Genomic DNA, 18,675 nt, shown 5'->3' on the forward strand with positions numbered 1-18,675 from the left:
TCAGATCATGGGTGTTTATAAAGGCCAGTAACAGGCCCTTTTTCAGTAAGGCCCCATTTAAAAATCAGATAACTGAAGTCCCAAGACTTCAAGAGACTTGGTGACACTTGGGCGCTGAATGAATTCTTTGATTATTATTTACTGAATTATGTTTAATTTACTAAATAAGTTAGAATTTTAGCAACTACCATTTATTAAACACTACTTTGCTTTACTTTATCTTATTTAATTCACAACGCAGTCTTCCTGTAGAGTAAGTACAAATAGTAACTCCTCTTTACTGATGAGGGAATTGAAATTCGGACAGGTTAAGAAACTGGACCAAGGTCACATAGCTGAGAAGCAGCAGAACAGGATATTTTAGCAAGCTCCATGCCTTTCAAGTTAGATAATAACTTGCTCATAAAACTAACTAGACCAACAAGTGAGTATGTCAACATAAAGTGAAAAGGAAAAGAGACACTAAAAAGTGGATTTACTGGGTCAAGGTTTTGGGGAGGTTGGAAGTGAGTCCAGCCTCAGGTATGGCTATATCCAGGGGGTCCAATGAGGTCATTAGGACCCCTCGTCTCTCTCCAGCTCTCTGGGCTCCCTTCCTCTGTGTTAGCTTTGTGCTCTGCCTCTCTCTGTGGGGAGGCAGAATGTTGCCCAGCAGCTCCCAGGACACAATCTGCCAGCTTGGCCTCACAGCAGAAAGCTACCCCTTCCCTGGCTCTTGCAAACGTCTTAGGATTAGGTCCCATTGGACCAGCCTGGATCATGTGCTGCTTTTGTGTCAATTACCGTGGGATGGAGTGCTCTGATTGGCCCAGCCCGAGGGTCTAAATGGACTCAGCTCTCTGAGAGCAAAGGAGGGGTCCCAGAGCAGAGTCAAGGTGAAAGGACCAGACGGGAAGACGGAAACCAGGCAGAGAGGCCACACGCGTCTATCTCAGAGGAGTGAGGTGGCCGCCTTTGGAGCTTAGCCTCCCACAGGGGCAGCACCCACTCTTGCGCTCTGTGCCTGGCAGGGGTCCCAGGGGTTGCCTGGGTACCTGTGTGTGCCAGGTGTCTGCGGATGGGAGAGTTCTACTCTGGGCGGGTGCAAAGCCCTGAAATTGTGCAAACACTCTGTACGTGCTGCATGGGGAGGGCATCCTCAGAGACCAGCAGCACTTCCATGCTTTCTGCAACCAGGTACACAGACACGGCTCAGAACCATCCTGCAAGGTGCCAGGACGCACAGGTCAGAAGCGAATGGAGCCTCCTGATTTCTAACCCAGCAAGCCTTCTAATCCTAACAACCCCCAGCAATAATCTCAACCAGCATTTATTGGGCACCTCCTCTGTTCCAAACCTGCACTGTCCAATGCGAGTCACGAATCACATGTGCCTACTTATATTTAAGTAAAATAAATTAAAAATACTTTCTTAGTCACACTAGTCATGTTTCAGATACTCAGGAGCCACCTGTGGCTAGTGATATGGTTGAACAACACAGGGTTAGAGCGTTTCCAGAAGGTTCTGTTGTGTACTAGACATTGTGCTAAGTCCTTTACACTCATTAACATTTAATTAAAAGAATAAAACCGCAGAGGGGTAGATCCCATTTTTCATCCCATTTTATAGGTGAGTAAAACGAAGTGCAGGGAAGGTGAAGTCCCTTGCCCAAGGTCACTCAGCTAGGGGGAGGTGGAGTCAGGATTCTAATTTAGTCTTGAGACCATTCAACTGCTTTACCTCCTGGGTAGAGCTTTTCTGGTTCACGCTGTGTGTGTTTTAAGCAACCATCTGGAAATTTTATTTCTTTCCTTACTGTAGTTCTCCGACCCCCAAAGTCTGGGCAGCCTTCCAGAGAATCTAGGTATGCTTGAGAGGCTGTGGGGGCGTGCCTCGTGCAGGAGGCACGTGGGTCTGTGGAAGTGGGGTCCGTTGCCAGGGGAGCCGCCCTACACAGTGGGCAGCACACCCAGGAGGATAAAGCTGGCTGGCCTCCAGGGTGTGGGCTGGGAACGTGAAACAGGCTGGCCGCTTCCCCTGGGAGTGTGGTGGCCATGGGTCATGGCCCTGTCATCTCCAGCGGTGACTGTGCACGAGAGTGTTGGCCAGAAGGACCTTTGCCAAGGTGTCCCCAGGCGAATGCTCCAGAATCAGGCACTGGAGGCACCCCCTTGTCAAGGGGTGTCTGAGGCACCTGTGCAGGGCAGTGATGGGAGGCCCGTTTATGGGAACCCCACTCTCCAGCCCCAGAACACCCCTTCATCCTGGTCGTGACAGGTTAGCCGGTCCTCACACTGTAGGGCCCCATGCCTGGCGCCTTTTTATAGCTCATCAGTAAATGATTCACTAGGGCCGGGCTGGCAGCCGCTGAGCTGGGGGCGTTCCTGTCTTCTGCCAACCCTCGGCCGGCCACGTGGAGGGCAGGTTAAGAGGGAGGAGGATCCACATGCCCCTGCTTTATCGTTGGTGTCCTCCCCCGTCCCAGCTCACTCCCATCACAGGGATGCAGCTACAGGGGGACACTCGTGTGGCTTTACTTTTGTTACCTATCTGCCTGGACGTGGAGGCAGGATGGAAGTGTGTGGGCGGGGGTGGCAGGGTGGGACGAGATGTCCTGGAACCGAGGGAAAGTCAAGGAAAGGAAGCTTGGAGCCACTTACCAGTGGTCACTGAGCTTCTGGACTGTCACACGAGCCAGACACCTTTGCGCCCCTCTCTGTGAAGGCCCCAAGGCCGTTCGCGGGCCACAACGGGCTGAGGGTGCGGAGGTGCCAGCTGGAAGGGGCCCTTGGTTTGTCTGCTGAAAGGCTGAGGTCCCTGCGGACATCCTCCATTAGTGGCAGAGCGAGGAAAGGACTTTTTTCCTTTTCATTTTTTTAGAGCAGTTTTTTAGGTTCACCTTAAAAATAGAGCGGGAAGTACAGAGATTTCTCATGTACCCCATCCCTATACTCACAGCCTCCCCCACTGTCAGCATCCTGTGCCTGAGTGGGTCATTTGTTACAAGTCCTGAAGCTGTGTTGACACATCATTATCACCCAAGGTCCACGGTTACACTTGGGTCCACTCCTGGTGGTGTCCGTCCTGTGGGTGTTGACAAATGTATAATGACACATACCCACCACTGTGATACACGGAATCATTTCACTCCCCTGAAATCCTCCGGGCTCTGCCTCTTCATCTCTCCCTCCTCCCACCCCCTGGCCACCACTGACTGGTTTTACTGTCCCCACAGTTTTGCCTTTTTCGGAATGTCATATAGTTGGAATCATACCGTATGCAGCCTTTTCAAATTGGCTGCTTTCACTTTGCAATAAGCATTTCAGGTTGGACCTTTTTTTGTTACCATGACGTGTGACAGAGAGAGGGAGCCAGGAGGCACTGGTGTCCTGCGAGAGACGATGAAAGATGTTAAGAGCTGACGGCTGGGGCAGAGGTGGCGCTGGCAGGCGCTGCCGGACCGTGGCTCTGGGCGCAGGGAGTTGGCTGTGACTCTGACACCTGGCTGAATTGGGTGAAGGGAGCAGGTGCATTGGCCACTTGGCAGCTTGGGTCCCCACCTTGATGCTGGACAACGGAGCAGGAGACCGTGACTCAGATCCCAGCCTCTTCATAGGCAAGATGAGCTGGGCCCCTCCCAGATCAGCTGCCTCCCTGGGAAAGTGGCACTCGTCACCATGACTCCCACAGAGCGCAGTCGTTCTGATTCTTCGGGTTTGTGTATGTAAAGCTCCTACGTGGCTTGTGGGAAGCACTTGTAGGTGTCAGTTGGGTGAATGAATTAACCTACTATGTGCCAGGCACTGTAAAGGGCAGACCATCATGGGTTTAATCTCCACCCTGCTCTGTGGAAACCGTGTGCTCTTGGGCAAGTCATTTAACCTCACTTCCCTGTTTGTTAAATGCGGAGGGTAACTACCCACGTCACCTAATTACCCTGCGGATTAGGTGAAATAATGCCCGTAAGTGCGGTGCTAGCACACAGTGAAAACTTCATAAGTAAATGCTGGTTGTCATTACTTAGAGGTATACGTTTCTTACTAAGGGGCTGCTGTTGCGTTTAATGGTTTTGATGTATTACCTTACACTGGTGAGGCAGATACCGATACTGTGTCACCCATTTTACTGATGGGAATGCTGAGGCTCAGAGAAGGAGCATGGTTTTCCCAAGATCCTGGGTGCAAGAGCTGGGATTTGAACTCTGCAAGTTAGACTCCAGAACCCAGTGCTCATAGTTATGCAGTGGGCATTACTCTAGGAGCTCGGAAGAGGAGGGATCACACAACTTAGGAGGCCTAAGGAGGGAGCGAAGAGGAGGCACCAGGCTTGGAGGATTGCATGGTTTTTCCAGAGCTGGAGATGGAGGTAGGAATGGGTGGGAATACCAGGTGGAAGAGACTTTGCAAGCAAAGGCCAGGTGAGGGTATCACGTGGGTCACACAGACGGAATGGCACATGTGACCAGAGCTCAGGATGTGGGAAGGGGAAGGACTAGATTTGGCAGGAACGGAAGGTTGGACCACACCATGAAAACAGTCACAGCTTGCAGGGTGGCACCTTCCTCCCCCATCCCCCGGACCATGTCTATTTGTGTCTGTGCTTTGGAGCTGCCCACAGTATTCCCGTTTCCCCCGCCCCCAATCAGTTCTGTTCCAGCCCCTGCCAACTCTCACCTCCCGCAGGCCTCACCCATAACAAATTAAAACATACGAAGCCACCAGCTATTTCCATTTAGTGCTTTGCTCTGTCACATTGTTCTTACATCTGCTCCTTCCTTTGAGCTCAAAGGTGACTCTGTGGGGCAGTCGCAGGGGAGAGTGTTTTCCCTCTGCATTAGAGTTGGAGAACCCGAGGCCCAGAGAGTTCATTGTTACTTGTACTCCAGATCTGGAGTATCGCCTCCTCCAGGAAGCTCCCCATGACCTTCCTACCCACTCAGTTTCATTGTTACTTGTTTTCACAGGACTGAGTTCTTTTACTGCAGAGAACTGGTCTCACTTTGCAAATATTACCCACTTGTGTGATTTACTTAATGTCTTTACGTTTTGCTGGACTGTGACCTTCATAAGGACAGGGTCTTTTATCTGATTGCCACCTGGTGCCAGACACACAGGAGGTGCTGATAAATGTTAAATGAATGAGCAACATTTTGGTTCAGGATAAATGCTGGGAAGGCAGATGTTAGTAGAATGTGGATGTGGCACACTTATTCCTGCTTGGGGTATGGATAGTCAAGGAAGGCTTCCTGGAAGAGGTGACACCTGGCTGATGCCTGAGTTGCAGTTAGCCAGCTGGAGCACACATGGAGGAGCACCTGGCAGAAGGCGCCATGTAATCAAAGGCAAGGAGGTGAGCCATGGCACCACTTTTGGCATCCTGTGTTCAAGCATCAGTGATTTGAACCAGGGCTGGAGATGCTGGCCTGTTGAGGCATGTGCATGTTGTTCTCAGCAGCTGGGGTGCCTGCAGAGCAGCACCGCCATCCTCGGCTAACCCCTCTTGCCTCAGTGGTTGTCGAGGGCCCTGTGCGTCATCCCCCGCCCCTTTTGCCCACTTTCCTCACATGCTGAGAGTTATTTTTAAAGCCATCCAAGGTGCTCCAGGCATCCTGATTTAACCGTTCTCTGCACTGTCAGGGTGCCTGGGGGCCCTGTCTCATAGGCCAGTGCTGGCTCAGCATTACCTGCACGCACTGCCCGGCACTCACCACCCGCGCCCCCAGGGTGTGGGCGTTCTGAGCCAAGACTGAGGCAGCAGGCCTTGGTGGCGTGTACTTAGGGCTGCCCTGCGTCACAGGCACTGTGTTGGGCTCTGTCAACTAGGGGTCCGGAGGCCAAATGCATCCTGTTTGTGTGCGGCCCCTGAGCCAGGAACGGCTTTTATATCCTTAAAGGTTGTAAAAACAAGAGGCTGCAACACACTGTATATGGCCTGAAAACAGGTTTGCCAGATTTATTTAGCAAACAAAAATTCAGAATGCCTGGTTAAATTTGAATTTCAGAAAAACAACAAATAATCTTTTCATGTGTGTTCTTTGCAACGTTTAGTCTGTACTTATACTAAAAAAAAAATTCCTTATTTATCCAAAATGTAGATTCCACTGGGCATCCTGTGTTTTATCTGGCAGCCCTAGCTCACAGCCTGACGTAGTTGCTGTCTGCGCCTTTACCAGAAAAGTTGTCCACCCCAGCCTCACACATAGAGCCAGCGGCATCGGGTGTCTGAGGGGCCTAGGACTGTGCACAGAGAGCATTAGCTGCTGGCGTTAGTAGTATTAGTGTAATCAGAGTGAGCACAGGCGCCCTCTGTGTGCCGGGCACCATTCTGGGGGCTAAGGACCTACGCGGGCAGACAGACAGACAGTACATGGATAAACCACAGGTGCAGAGTGCACGTCAGGCCGCGGTGAGTTGCCAGGACAAGCGTGAAGCCAGACGCGCTCTTTCAGACAGGGCGGTCTGAGCCCTTGCCCCTTGTTTGAGCTCAGCACGTGTTTCTGGGATTCTCACGTAGCCGCGCTGAGAGGTGGTGCGGGTATTGCCCCTCTTTCACAGATGAGGAAACTGAGGCCTGAAGCCACTCACAGCGGAGCTGGCGTGGGACCTGGGCCTGGTAGCTCTTAGGCTCACATTCTTACTCAGTGCCCTAGTGCTCCCTGTACGTGGTGCCAGCTGGGTGCTGGGTCTCGTGTTTGAGGCCCTCTGCCTGCATGCCCCGTAATCCTTCCGCTGGCCCGAGCACTGGGCCATGTCTGTTCCTTCCGCGGGTTAGAGGACATGAACACAGCACGGTATGGGGAGGCAGGGGGAGTAGCAAGTGGACTTGGAACCAGGCAGGGTTCAGGGTGGGCAGCATGAGGGTACCTGGGTGTGGGCAGGTGGCAGGTGCGAGGAGGGGAAGGGAGCCCAGGAGTCCCCCTTCCTGCTTCGCAGCTTGGCCAGGATTCCCTGCCTGACTCCCTCCTGAAATTAATCCTCTTTTTATGCTGTTTAAATATTTGCAGGGAGAGGGAGAGCAAGCAGGAGGGCGGGGCTGGTTTCCAGAAGGTTTGCAGGGTGGGGCCAGAGATGGGGTGGGCAGGTACTCAGAGGTCTGAGGTGGGGGGGGGAGGGGGCGGGCCAGGCCGAGAGGTGAGGGAGGCCCTGACTTGGAATGTCCACTGCTGGCCAGGCAACGAACTGAATCATTCCTGGCAGCTCAGGAGTCGCTACTGCTTGTGAATCTACTAGGAGCCAGCCAGGTGTAGGTGCTGCCTCCAGGACCGCATTCAAGCCTCGCGTTGGCCCGGGAGGTAGGGTGCCATCATCATCCAGATGGGGCAACGGGTCCTTCACCCCACAGATAGCGGCCAAGGCTTTGCCCCAGGGCAGTGATGCTGCATTCAGGCCTCCGGGCCCCTCTGCTGCCTCCTGACCTCGGTCCTTAGAGCTCACCTGGTTCCAGAAGGAGGGAGAGCCCTGTCATGGGAGAACGTGGGCACCTGTTGGAGGGCTCCTGAGAACGGATGCCACGCAGGGATGAAAGCTTCCTGAATGCTTTGACCTTTGAGGATGCCCTGCCTCCACAGGCCCCGTCAGGAAGTGGTTGGCAAAGTCAGATCCAGGTGACCCAGGTTTCCCTGGATGCCACCCACTCCCGCCATGGCTCCACACTATCCGCTACATTGCTACTTACCCTGAGCTCACTCCCTCTGCCTCGCTATCCCCGGAGGATGCCCAGGTCAGGGCACTTAGCAGGCCCCCTTCTGGCAGGTTGTCAGGCCCTGGTTATAGGCCAGCATCACTGTATCCTGCCTCAGGAGCAAAGGAAGAGAGGGGATAGCACTTGGGGAGGGGACGGGTGGGCCAAGGCCCTGAGGCCTTGTGGGCTTAACGGCATATTGTCGGAGGAGCTCAACCCCTGGAGCCAGATGAACCGGGGTCCAAGCCCGAATGCCACACCTCATCACTGTGGGACCCTGGGCAGGTTATGCCACCTCTCTGTGCCTCTATTTCCTCCCTTAACAAACAGGTATAATAATGCTGCTGCCGTCTTTGTCCACAGTTACGGTGACAAGAAAGCGTTCTTAAGTTAAAATATTTTACCAAAGCAGAATTTCATCATGATCCTTCAAGGCATTCATTCCTCAGAGAGAACTTGACTGAGCACCTACAATGTGCAGAGGCATAGCTGTAAGACAGGGAGATGGGGTCCGCAGCCCGGCAGGGAGGGCGGGTGTTGACGATGTCATTATAAAGCCAATGGGTGTCGTAAAAGCAGCCGCTGTGGGACCCGGAGCAGGGGAGTTTGGCTTCTGGAGCAGGTACTGTTTCGTCCAGGACCAGAATAACCATAGGGGAGGCCAGGCGAGGGTCCAGGCAGGGCGCTGTACACGTGCAGCTAACGTTTATGGCAAGCACCCTGTGCGCCCGTGCTCAGCACGTGGTTTGCGTGACCTTGTTCAGTCCTCGCAGCCCCCTGAGAGAGGTCCCGTTCTGACCCGCCCTTTACCCCATAAGAAAACTGAGGTTGAGAGGTGATGTGATTTGCCTGAGGAAACACAGCTAGAGGGGCCAGGATATGGCAGCTGGGGCCACGATGGAAAAAACGTATAAGCCGGAATGCCTGCTCTGCTGCTTCCTGGCTGTGTGGACCTGGGGGGGCCAGTTGGCCTCCCTGGGCCGCGACGTCCACGTCCCTAGGTAGGGCCAATTCCACGGGCCTGGCTGGATAAACCAGACTTAGAAATGCTCTGGCTAAGCCCAGCGTGGAGCTTGCTGAGCTCAGAGGTCAGCAGCTGTTTGCGGGAGGGCGCGGACGTGGTGGTGGTCAGCAGGGGTGATGTGCCTGCTCTGGGGTGGGCGCTGCCATGTGTTTCTCTGGGGAACGTGGCCAAGGATGCTCTGAGGTCTGTCATCCCCTCCATGAAGGAGAAGCAGAAGGAAGGGAGAGCGGCGTGGAGAGCCAGAGGCTGCTCTCGCGTGGGTGCAGTGATATGCCAGTCCGGCTGAGTCTGGAAGGACCACAGAGCATCCAGGGAGGGATAGGGGCCTGTTAGGGGGGCGGTGGTGGTGGGGATTCAGACCCTGCTCCCTTCACCCCCACATCACAGCGCCCGTGATGTAGAGCTGGGACCAGCCCGTTGAGATGGGCTCTTCTGACCTCAGCCTCAAGGTGGGGAAACTGAGGTCCAGAGGAGAGACACACTGCTGAAGCCTCAGAATCCACCAGAGCGGGAGGGTGTTCAGGCCAACGTAGTGTCAACTCCATGAGCAGGGCATGGCTGCCCTCACAGGACTGGTCCCCGCATCTGGCACATCAGAGGTGCTCGACGAGTATTTGCCGTGGGACTGACTGTAGTAGGAAAAGCGCGCAGGCTGGAATTCTAGCTTCTCTCGGGGCGAGCTCCGCTTCTCTGGGCAAGTTGCTTCACTTCCCTGAGCCTCTGTTTCCCAAAATAAGATCACACATCCAGCTGGTAACTGCCGAGTAGAGATCTGAAACTAGGTCTGTCAGATTCCAGGGCTGAACTTTTACATGACACCCTCCTGATTCTTTTATACACCTGTTTCACTCATCCGTTCATTCATCCACTCATTGAAAAAATGTTTATTGAGCACTTATTATGCACCAGGCACTGTTCTAGGCTCCATGGATACAGCAGTGGCAAGGCAGACAGGTCTTGCCCTCAGGGAATGTATATTCCAGAAGAGGGAGACAGACAGTGAACAAACATGTAGGACAGGAATAGTGTGAGAATTCTCTAACAGGGTAAGTCTAACAGGATGGATGGAGGCCGTGGAGGGGGTTGCCTTAGATAACGTGATCAGGGAGGGTGATGGCATTTATGTGACACCCGAGAAGAAGCCTGCTGTGCAACGAGCCTGAAAGAATAACGCAGCACAGTGTGAAGGGTGGAACTATCTCAGACCACAGGCCTTGGACCTACGTGGTAAAAGGGGTATGGAAGGAAAGCAGTTGTCAAAATGTCCCAGACAGTCCTGGCTGGTGTGGCTCAGTGGATTGTGTACTGGCCTGTGAACGAAAAGGTCGCTGGTTCGATTCCCGGTCAGGGCACATGCCTGGGTTGCGGGCCAGGTCCCCAGTTGGGGGCGTGCAAGAGGCAACCAATCAGTGTTTCTCTTCCTCTCTTTCTCCCTCCCTTCTCCTCTCTCTGAAAAATAAATAAATAAAATCTTTAAAAAAATAAAAAATAGATGTCCCAGACAGCCTGAGAAGGCCCTGGGGGCAGGGGGTGTCTGCAACCAGGTCGTAGTGGCCTCTCCCACCAACTGCCTCTGCCTTCCAGGTGAAGCAGATCATGGAGGAGGCCGTCACACGGAAGTTTGTCCACGAAGACAGCAGCCACATCATCTCCTTCTGTGGTGAGTCCGTGGCCCATGACCTTGAAAAGGGGCTGCTTTCTCAGTGGGCTGCCTTGGGGAAGTGGCACATTTGAGCAAGGATCCTCACATCATTTATGTGCTTTGTCACGCTGAAGTTATTTTCAGATTCCTAAGGGACTTCCTTAGGGACCTGGGAAATACAGACAAGTCTAGAGAAGAAATTAAACATGACCTCTGTGCCCCATGAAGCGGTGATCGTGGTTAACGTGGGGGAGGCCTGACTTCCCCTCCTGTGCGCTCAGTTCATACTGACCCTGCCCCAAGCGACGGTGGTCTCGCGTCTGAGAAATGGGCTCCACGTCCTGTCATCGCTCTGCTATGACTGTTGTCAAGTAAAGGAAGAGGATGGATGGGGACTTACAAAATGAAAGAAAACAAAATGGAATTAAGGGCCGTCTTCACATCCTGAGGGTCCTGCCCAGCTGGATCCGCAAAGGAGGCAGGACCAGGGCTCAGAGCGAGACTCAGGCCTCTCTCCTTGAACCAGCCACACTCACAAGGTTCCAGAAGCACCGCACTGCCAGGTTCTCGCTGGACATTCCTAATGGCTAAAGAGAGAGAGAGACACGTGTGTTGCGTGTCCCTGAAGTCAGGATTCAGCTCATAATTCGTGTGTACATATAAGTGGGCGTGTTTCTTTTTTCCTCCCCCAAAAGCTATTCATTTCATGACTGGAGTGTCTCATTATGAAGGACGTGCTGTAATTTCCCTCCCATGATCTTGGCCACATGGAGAGGCCCATCAGCTTCCGTCTAGATGTCTGGGGACACTGCCTATGGGCCTGTGACATGCTAAGCACACACCATGACCTGGGAGCCCACAGATGTCAGTTTCAGCCCCTTTGCAGCCAGCAGACCTGGATTCAAATCCCACCTCTGTCACTTTTTTGTTAGTGAACTTGGCAAAGTCTTATTATTTTTTTAAGTGAAATATGTTTATTTAAATATATATGTATGTGTGTATATATAGATATATAGACCCCTACAAATATATGTGTATCTATACACACATGCATATATATATGACAATGGTGTGTTCTATATATACGTATAAACACACACAAATATAAATATAAATATAGGGGATGTATATATATATATATGCTCAGCATTTTTTTTTCACCTGGACAATTTTATTTGCAAATAGTATGCATGTCCATTTCAGGACCAACTAACGTACCTGTCAATTAAAGACATACAGGAATAGAAAGTGCCAACTCTGATCAAAGCCGTTGCCCAGGTCACACAGCTGGGGCGGGGCCGGGAGAGGACCTGCAGGGAGATGGTGTGACCTGGGCTGTGAGCGGGGACCAGCCACTAAGCGCTCTCTCTCGCTCTGAAGGGTGGAAGGTGGAGAGGCATGCGTGCTTTTCCCTTTGAAGGTGTCCCAAGGCTGGGATGTTGGGGCCCCTGGCTCTCCAAGATGTCATCTAGCCGAGCTGCATGATGGGCCATGGGCAGGTCAGGGCCTGCTGACCACTGTGTCCCTGCAGCGGCCGTGGAGGCCTGCGTCCTGCACGGGCTGCGGCGGCGGGCGGCTGGATTCCTGCGCAGCAACAAGATCGCGGCTCTCTTCATGAAGGTGGGCAAGAGCTTCCCGCCCGCCGAGGAGCTGAGCCGCAAGGTCCAGGACCTGGAGCAGCTGATCGAGAACGCGTGAGTGCCGAGCAAGGGGGCGGCTGGGGCAGCCCCCAGACAGTCCATGTTCGCCCCCGGGCTGTGTGAGGTCGTGCCTCCCAGCACTCTGCCCGCTTGCCTTCCTGCTCCTTAGGCCTGCCCCAGGGCCTTTGCTCATGCTCTGTCCTCCACCTGGGTCACATCCCTTCTCTTCCATGGCTGGCTCCTTGTCATAATTCAGGCTTTCCCCTACTGAGCGGTAAATTCCAACCCTCACCCCCTTTCTCTTCCCTATCACCTTGTTTATTTTCTTCCAAATTGCTCTCACCATCTCTAATTATTCATTTATTTGTTTGATTACGATTTCCTTGATTGTTGCCTGTCTCCCCTTTCGAACTGAAGTCCTTGAGGCCAGGTGACTACATCTGTGTTATTCCCCAGTATGTCCCCAGGTCTGGGAGAGCCTAGCACCTGGTAAATGCCCAAGAAAGGAGTGTTGAGTAAGTGCCTCCTATGAGGGGAGGCACTTGGGTCCTGAATGCAGCAGCACCCAAGTGTCCTAGAGCCAGTGCGGTCTCTGTTCACACGGCCTCCGTGGAAACTTACATCGAGGCGACCACTAAAGGGGAAACGTGGCTCCAGTCACTCGTCTTGGTGGCTGAATGTATGTGTTCGGGGAGGCTCACGGCCTGGACGTTTGTACATAAGCACCTCCCACCACAGTCACCCCTGGAGTCCTGACTGCCTGGCCACACCCCGAGCCTGGAGCCTGCTCAGGATGGCAGATAGGTTTCCACGCCGGTTCCTGTTAGTGGCTGCCTGGAGGACTGTGTTGTGAAAAATTCAGAAGCTGTGATTGGGCTTCTTGGAAAAGAGTGCATAGATTGATTAACCATGTCTGTGATGGGCAAGGTAAGGGAGAGAGACGTGTGCCACGTGTTCACCACCTCTGCCGTGGTGATCACTCCTCTTCACTCGATGAGAAATGGCCTTTCCGCCACCTTCAGGCCCTGCCTACCAGGGCTGCTGCCGTAACTGCATGATGGGCAGGGCTCTGGATTTGGTGTACCAGCCCCTACGTGGTGTCTGAATCCTCAGCCACCTGGTCTTCAAGTGCCTTCTCATCCAGCTGCTAAATTCCCAGATGTAGCTGATGACTTCTTAAAGGGATGGGTTTCCATGGACCTTCCATAATACTGGGAGTGACTTGTTAATGGAGATGTTAGTGCTGCCTATGCCAGGTGGTACAGGAGAGCCATTCATTCATTCATGCAGTCACTCATTTATGAACATATATCCTGACCCCTCCTGTATGCCAGGCACTGTGCTAGGCCCTAAGATACAGACACAAAGAGGAACCATTCCTGCCTTGTGGCAGACTCTCAGGAAGCATTATAGTTTTAAAAATAATTGGATCACTTAGTCCATGGCCTTAAGGTCACATGTGGAGGAGAAGACAGAAAGGTGAGCAGTAAGTTATGTTTCAGATTCTGAGCACCCCCTCCTCTCTGCCTGGCTGGTCTGAGAGGGCTTCCTGCAGGAGGGAGTGTCCTCGCTCAGACCTAAAGAGTGAGAAGGGGTTAGCCTGGGTATGGGGTGGGGAGGGAAAGCAGGGAGAAGCAACAGCTCAGGGAAAGTCCAGATAAGAGCCTGATGGCCTTAGGGATCTGCAGATCATGGGGTCAGAAAGGAGAGGGATGGGGGGATGGATGGAGAGGTGAATGGGAGAAAGGTCGTGGAGTGCCCTGCCTGTCATGCTAAGCTTGCTTCTCAAGGACAGTTGGGAGCCACCGAAGGATCTATAATCCAGAAATCTTCTTGGCCAGCACTCCGTTCTAGCAGAGATAGATAGATATTGAGAGAGAAATAATCAGTATGAGATTCTGGCTTACCCACCAACAGTGTATGAAATTGTCTGTTGTACCACATCTTCACGCTCACTGGGTATTGTTTTTTCAACTGTTTACCCATTTACCAGGAGCAATATAGTGTGTTTTAGTTGCCATTTTTTTATTTCCTAAAGAGGTTGAACGTTTTTCCATTCGCATATTGGTCTTGTTAATTTTCCTTTTAGTGAATATCGTTTTTCCTTTACTGATCTTAAAGGCGAAACCAGATCCAGGGCCTCCAGGAGAATGTGCGGAAGCTGCCAAAGCTGCCCAACCTGTCCCCACTTGCCATCAAGCACCTGTGGATCCGCACCGCCTTGTTTGAGAAGGTCCTGGACAAAATTGTGCATTACCTTGTGGAAAACAGCAGGTGAGTTGGGTGCACTCTGCCTCCACCTGCTGGCAGTCTTGGGAATTTCACCCCCTTGAGCAGGGATATTTGCATCTGAATTCGCTAGCTTAGACTCTTGGTGTTAACAGCAATGAAGGGTCTTCGCATTTGGAGTAGGGTATGAGGATCTTCCTTCTCCAGTGAATTAAGCCCCCAGTCTTTTCACTAACCATGTGGCTGTAGGGAAATCACATTAGTTTCTCTGTGCCTCTGTTTTCTCTTTTGGTAAATGGGATAGGAATGCCGCCACTCCGGAGAAGGATGAAGAGAGTAGCTAGCGAGTACCAGCATTTTGGAAGTGCACAGTGACTCTTTACATTTTCTCTCCTAGCTCTGAGTGACCTAATGTAAAGGTTTTATAGTATGAGTCCTCTTGGCAAGCATTCATCCATGTTTTCATCTAATAAATTTGTAGTGATCATCTACAATACTAAGAGCCAGACACTCTCCTAGATATTGGGGATACATTGATCTCACCTGTTATACTACGCCAGGAGCAGTGGGGAACCCCTGAATAATCTGTAATCTGAGACTCCTCACGGCCAGCACTTCTTTTCAGCCGGGGAGAGAGAGAGAGAGACAGAGAGAAATCTGAAAGTGTCTGTTTAATTACATCTTCACACACAGTAGGTACTGTTATCTTTTATTCTTTGCCTGTTTGCAAGGCAAATATATGTGAAAGTACAGAACAAGGTCCTTCCCCTCATGAACTTCACATTGTGGCAGGGAAAACAGCCAAGTAGTTGTTACAAAGACAGGTGGATGGCATTAAATCTCCCAGTAGTCATGGCAGGTTGGCAGGTATGACAGTTAAGCTTCCAGCTGAAGGGTGTGTAGGCATTAACCAAGTGAAGAGGGTGGGGAAGAGTATTCCCTGCAGAAGGTACAGCAAGTGCAAAGGCCCTGAGGCAAGAGAGGAGCAGAAAGAAATTGGGGCCCTGGGGCTCCAGTTAATTTCTTCACCTTCTTGCAAATCGGAACATATCTCTGCCCCCTGCCTGGCCTTTGGTGTATGACCTTGTGTTTTCTTACTGTATAAATCAGTCAAAAGGAATTAGTAATTATTTGACTAGTAACATCCTCTTGCTTCATTAAACTTTTCAGTTTGAGTGTTAAGTTCACACAGAAGTTGCAAATTTAGTGCAGGGAGTTCCTGCCTTCCCTCAATGATAACATTCTATATAACCAGAATACAAGTCTCAAAACAAGAACTTGCCATTAGTACAGTATTGTTAACTAAATTATAAACTTCATTTGGATTTCACCAGTCTTTAAATATATTCATTTTTTTGTTGCTATATAGTTCTATGAAATGTTAATACGTGTGCCATTTCATATAAACAACACACTCAGGATGAAGAACTGTTTCAACAAAAGCCATCACCCCAAACAAACTCCCTCAGGTACCCTTTACAGTCACATCTTGCTCCCAACCCTTCCTCCTATTTTTAAGGTAGCATTTACAAGGTTTATGGTCACGTAACTTCTGAGTTTTGGGAGGGAAACAGAATGATTGAGTGGAAAGCGTCTCGAAGTATTATCTTCAGATCTGACACCAAAGTAAAATTACATGATGCTGCGACCATTTAATGAGACCTTCCTGGTGTCAGAATCTGTGCTGTTGCCACACATGCAGGCTAACATTTAATCCTCCCAACAGCCTGGGCAGGTGAGTCCTGTCATTCCCCCCATTTTGTGCTGAAGCTCAGAGAGGCCAGTCCCCTGCCCAGGGGCACACGACAGTGGAGAGAGGGGCCGAGCTGGGCTCCCATTCAGGTGTTGTGACTCCAGATCCTTGGAATTGCACCCTCAGCTATAGAATGGGAAGAGCCAGGCCAGCTGGTTGTAGCCCTTACCTGCACCTACCTGCTGTGTGGCCTCCAGAAAGTTACTTACCCTCTCTGAGCTGAGATCCCTCAGGAGGTCAGAACCAGGTCCTTCCCAGTGCTGAAATTCTGTTACGTTCTAGATTGTCTGAGGTTTGCAAAGACTTAGAAACCACTACACAACTCAAAAAAAAAAAAAAAAACAACAAACAAAAAACATTCAGCCCAAACATTGTAGTATTGACAGCTTCACATGTTATTTTGAGAAGTCAGACACCAGGGGGGCGTGTTTTGAGTGTGCCAGACCAGCATTGTCCACATTAGTTATCTGGACAGGATAACTAACACTGCCTTTTGGGGTAAGCACAGCTACAAAGCATTTTATTGCCTCAATAATATTAGAAGGGTAGATACCATCTGTGCCTCTAAATGACTTCCTGTCTGACATGGAAGATGTGGTAGAAGCAGAACCAGCCAGGCCTCAGCAGCCTTATACAATTATTATTCCCATTACCTCATTAAGGCTTTTATCACAGCCATGTATTAAGCAGTTACGTGCCCAGCACCATGCTAAACTAACTGCCTCCCTCGAAAGTCCTTCCAGCAACCCCATGAGATGGATTAGTATCCTCATTTTACAGATGGGGCGGCTGAAGCTTACGTAGGTAACCACGTGACAAGAGGGGGTTTGAACCCAGTCTGTCTGCTCTTAACCACGAGGCCACTGTGGATTGTGCGCCTTCTGCTGGTCACCATCCAAAGCTGCGTGCTCTTTCCTCTCTTGCTAGTAAATACTATGAAAAGGAAGCGCTCCTGATGGACCCTGTGGATGGCCCCATCCTTGCGTCTTTGCTGGGTAAGTGGTCTGGTCCTCTGAGCTTCATTTAAATTTCTGGTCTTGGCTCACGGGGCACCTCCTAAGGGCCTCTTCGCCTCCCTCCTGTGTCCCCCATCAAAACGTACGTGTTCCCTGTCTCTTACTCCCAGGGTCTTGTGCTGGCCTCTCCTTAGCAGGACCCTGGGGCGTCCTAGCTGGCTGGAGGGGAGGGGCAGGGAAATGAGCAGCCACCTGGTGGTAGACAGGAGGGCAGACTCCTGGGGCTAAGAGTCCCAGCCCTGTGTGCTCTGCAGTGGGCCCCTGCGCCCTGGAATACACCAAGATGAAGACGGCGGATCACTTCTGGACTGATCCCTCTGCCGACGAGCTTGTCCAGAGGCACCGCATCCACAGCTCGCACCTGCGGCAGGACTCGCCCACCAAGCGTCCAGCGCTCTGCGTGAGTCGGGTGGGCAGGGGGACCCTGTGCGGGAGTCAGGCTGAGTTCCTGACCTGGGGTGGGGCCTTGAGGGTCACTCCAGACCTCACGCTCTGCCTCCCCTCACTGCCAGATCCAGAAGAGGCATTCGAGTGGCAGCATGGATGACCGCCCTTCCCTCTCAGCTCGTGACTACGTGGAGTCCCTGCACCAGAACTCCCGGGCCACCCTGCTGTATGGCAAGAACAACGTCCTCGTTCAGCCGGTGAGGGTTCACCTCGGGCCCAGGTCTTCCACTGGGAGTCTGGCTCCCTGCTGTAGGGACGTTTCCCTTGGCTCCTGGTTGCTCATTCATCCCTCCATCCATCCACCTCCTCACCCATCTCTTCACCCATCTGCCAGTACCTCCTCTCCATTCATTCTCCACATGCCACTACTTCCTTTCATCCATTCATTCATCCACATGCCAGTGTTTCCTTTGATCAGATCCACCCACGCATCTACCCATCCGTCCGTATCTCCAGCCAGCCAGTCACTGGTCTTCCGGTCTCTGTGTCCGCCATCCCTCTCTTCCTGCGTCTCCCACCAGTCCTCATCTGCCTGCCTGTATTTATATCCATTCACCCCTCCATCCATCCATTTGTCCATTTATATTCCAATCCATCTGTGTCTACCTGTTCACCCAGCTGTCTATCCATTCAGTCTCTCTTGTTAGTTCTCACTCATTCAGTGAACATTTGTACGGAACTTGCTAATGCTAGATGCTCAGAATATCAAGACAAACACCTTTATAGTTGATATTTATTAAGCACCTTCCCTGTGTCAGGCACTGGGCTAAGTGCTTTTAATTGTATCAACTCATTTAAAGCTCACCACAACCAGGTGCTGTTATCATAAATAACAGCTCCTACAGGTGGAGTAAGGGACAGAGTTATTATTTGAATTCGGGCTGGCTAATGCCAGAGTCTGTGCCACTTACCAGTCACCTCCTGTACCACAGCACTGGGCCAGGCCCCAGGGACTGGTGATGAGTATATGAAGTCTCTTCCCTCATCGGATATCTCCTCTGCTGTCCCCTGCCCAGGAACATTGGGGTCAGTGTAGTGTTTGGGCTCCACTGAGAGGAGGTAGAGGGAGAGCTGTCTGCCACTCTAGCTCTGTGGTCACAGTTACGATCACTGGGTGACCCAGAGCAAGTCACTTCTCTCTCTGAGCCTCAGCATCTGCATCATAATGGGCACAAGACCCTATTTCCTGAGACCTATGAAGCCGTGAATTTAAGATACAATGTTTTTCAACATAACCAATGGCAACATCACAGTGGTGAGATGCT

General features: G+C 51.7%; 1 protein-coding gene across 1 annotated transcript in view; it reads left to right on the top strand.

Annotated features, from left to right (window-relative positions):
• SGSM1 (small G protein signaling modulator 1) overlaps window positions 1–18,675 on the top strand; it is a 64,952-nt gene that overhangs the window by 8,168 nt on the left and 38,109 nt on the right. Inside the window, exons 3-8 of the mRNA XM_090257315.1 lie at window positions 10,268–10,343; window positions 11,857–12,019; window positions 14,087–14,239; window positions 16,875–16,942; window positions 17,218–17,363; window positions 17,476–17,607. Coding sequence (XP_090113441.1) covers window positions 10,268–10,343; window positions 11,857–12,019; window positions 14,087–14,239; window positions 16,875–16,942; window positions 17,218–17,363; window positions 17,476–17,607 — 738 coding nt within the window. The remainder of the gene's footprint in view (window positions 1–10,267; window positions 10,344–11,856; window positions 12,020–14,086; window positions 14,240–16,874; window positions 16,943–17,217; window positions 17,364–17,475; window positions 17,608–18,675) is intronic.

The sequence above is a fragment of the Furipterus horrens genome, unplaced genomic scaffold (assembly GCF_987537825.1).
Source record: "Furipterus horrens unplaced genomic scaffold, mFurHor1.1.pri manual_scaffold_11, whole genome shotgun sequence".
NCBI lineage: Eukaryota > Metazoa > Chordata > Mammalia > Chiroptera > Furipteridae > Furipterus > Furipterus horrens.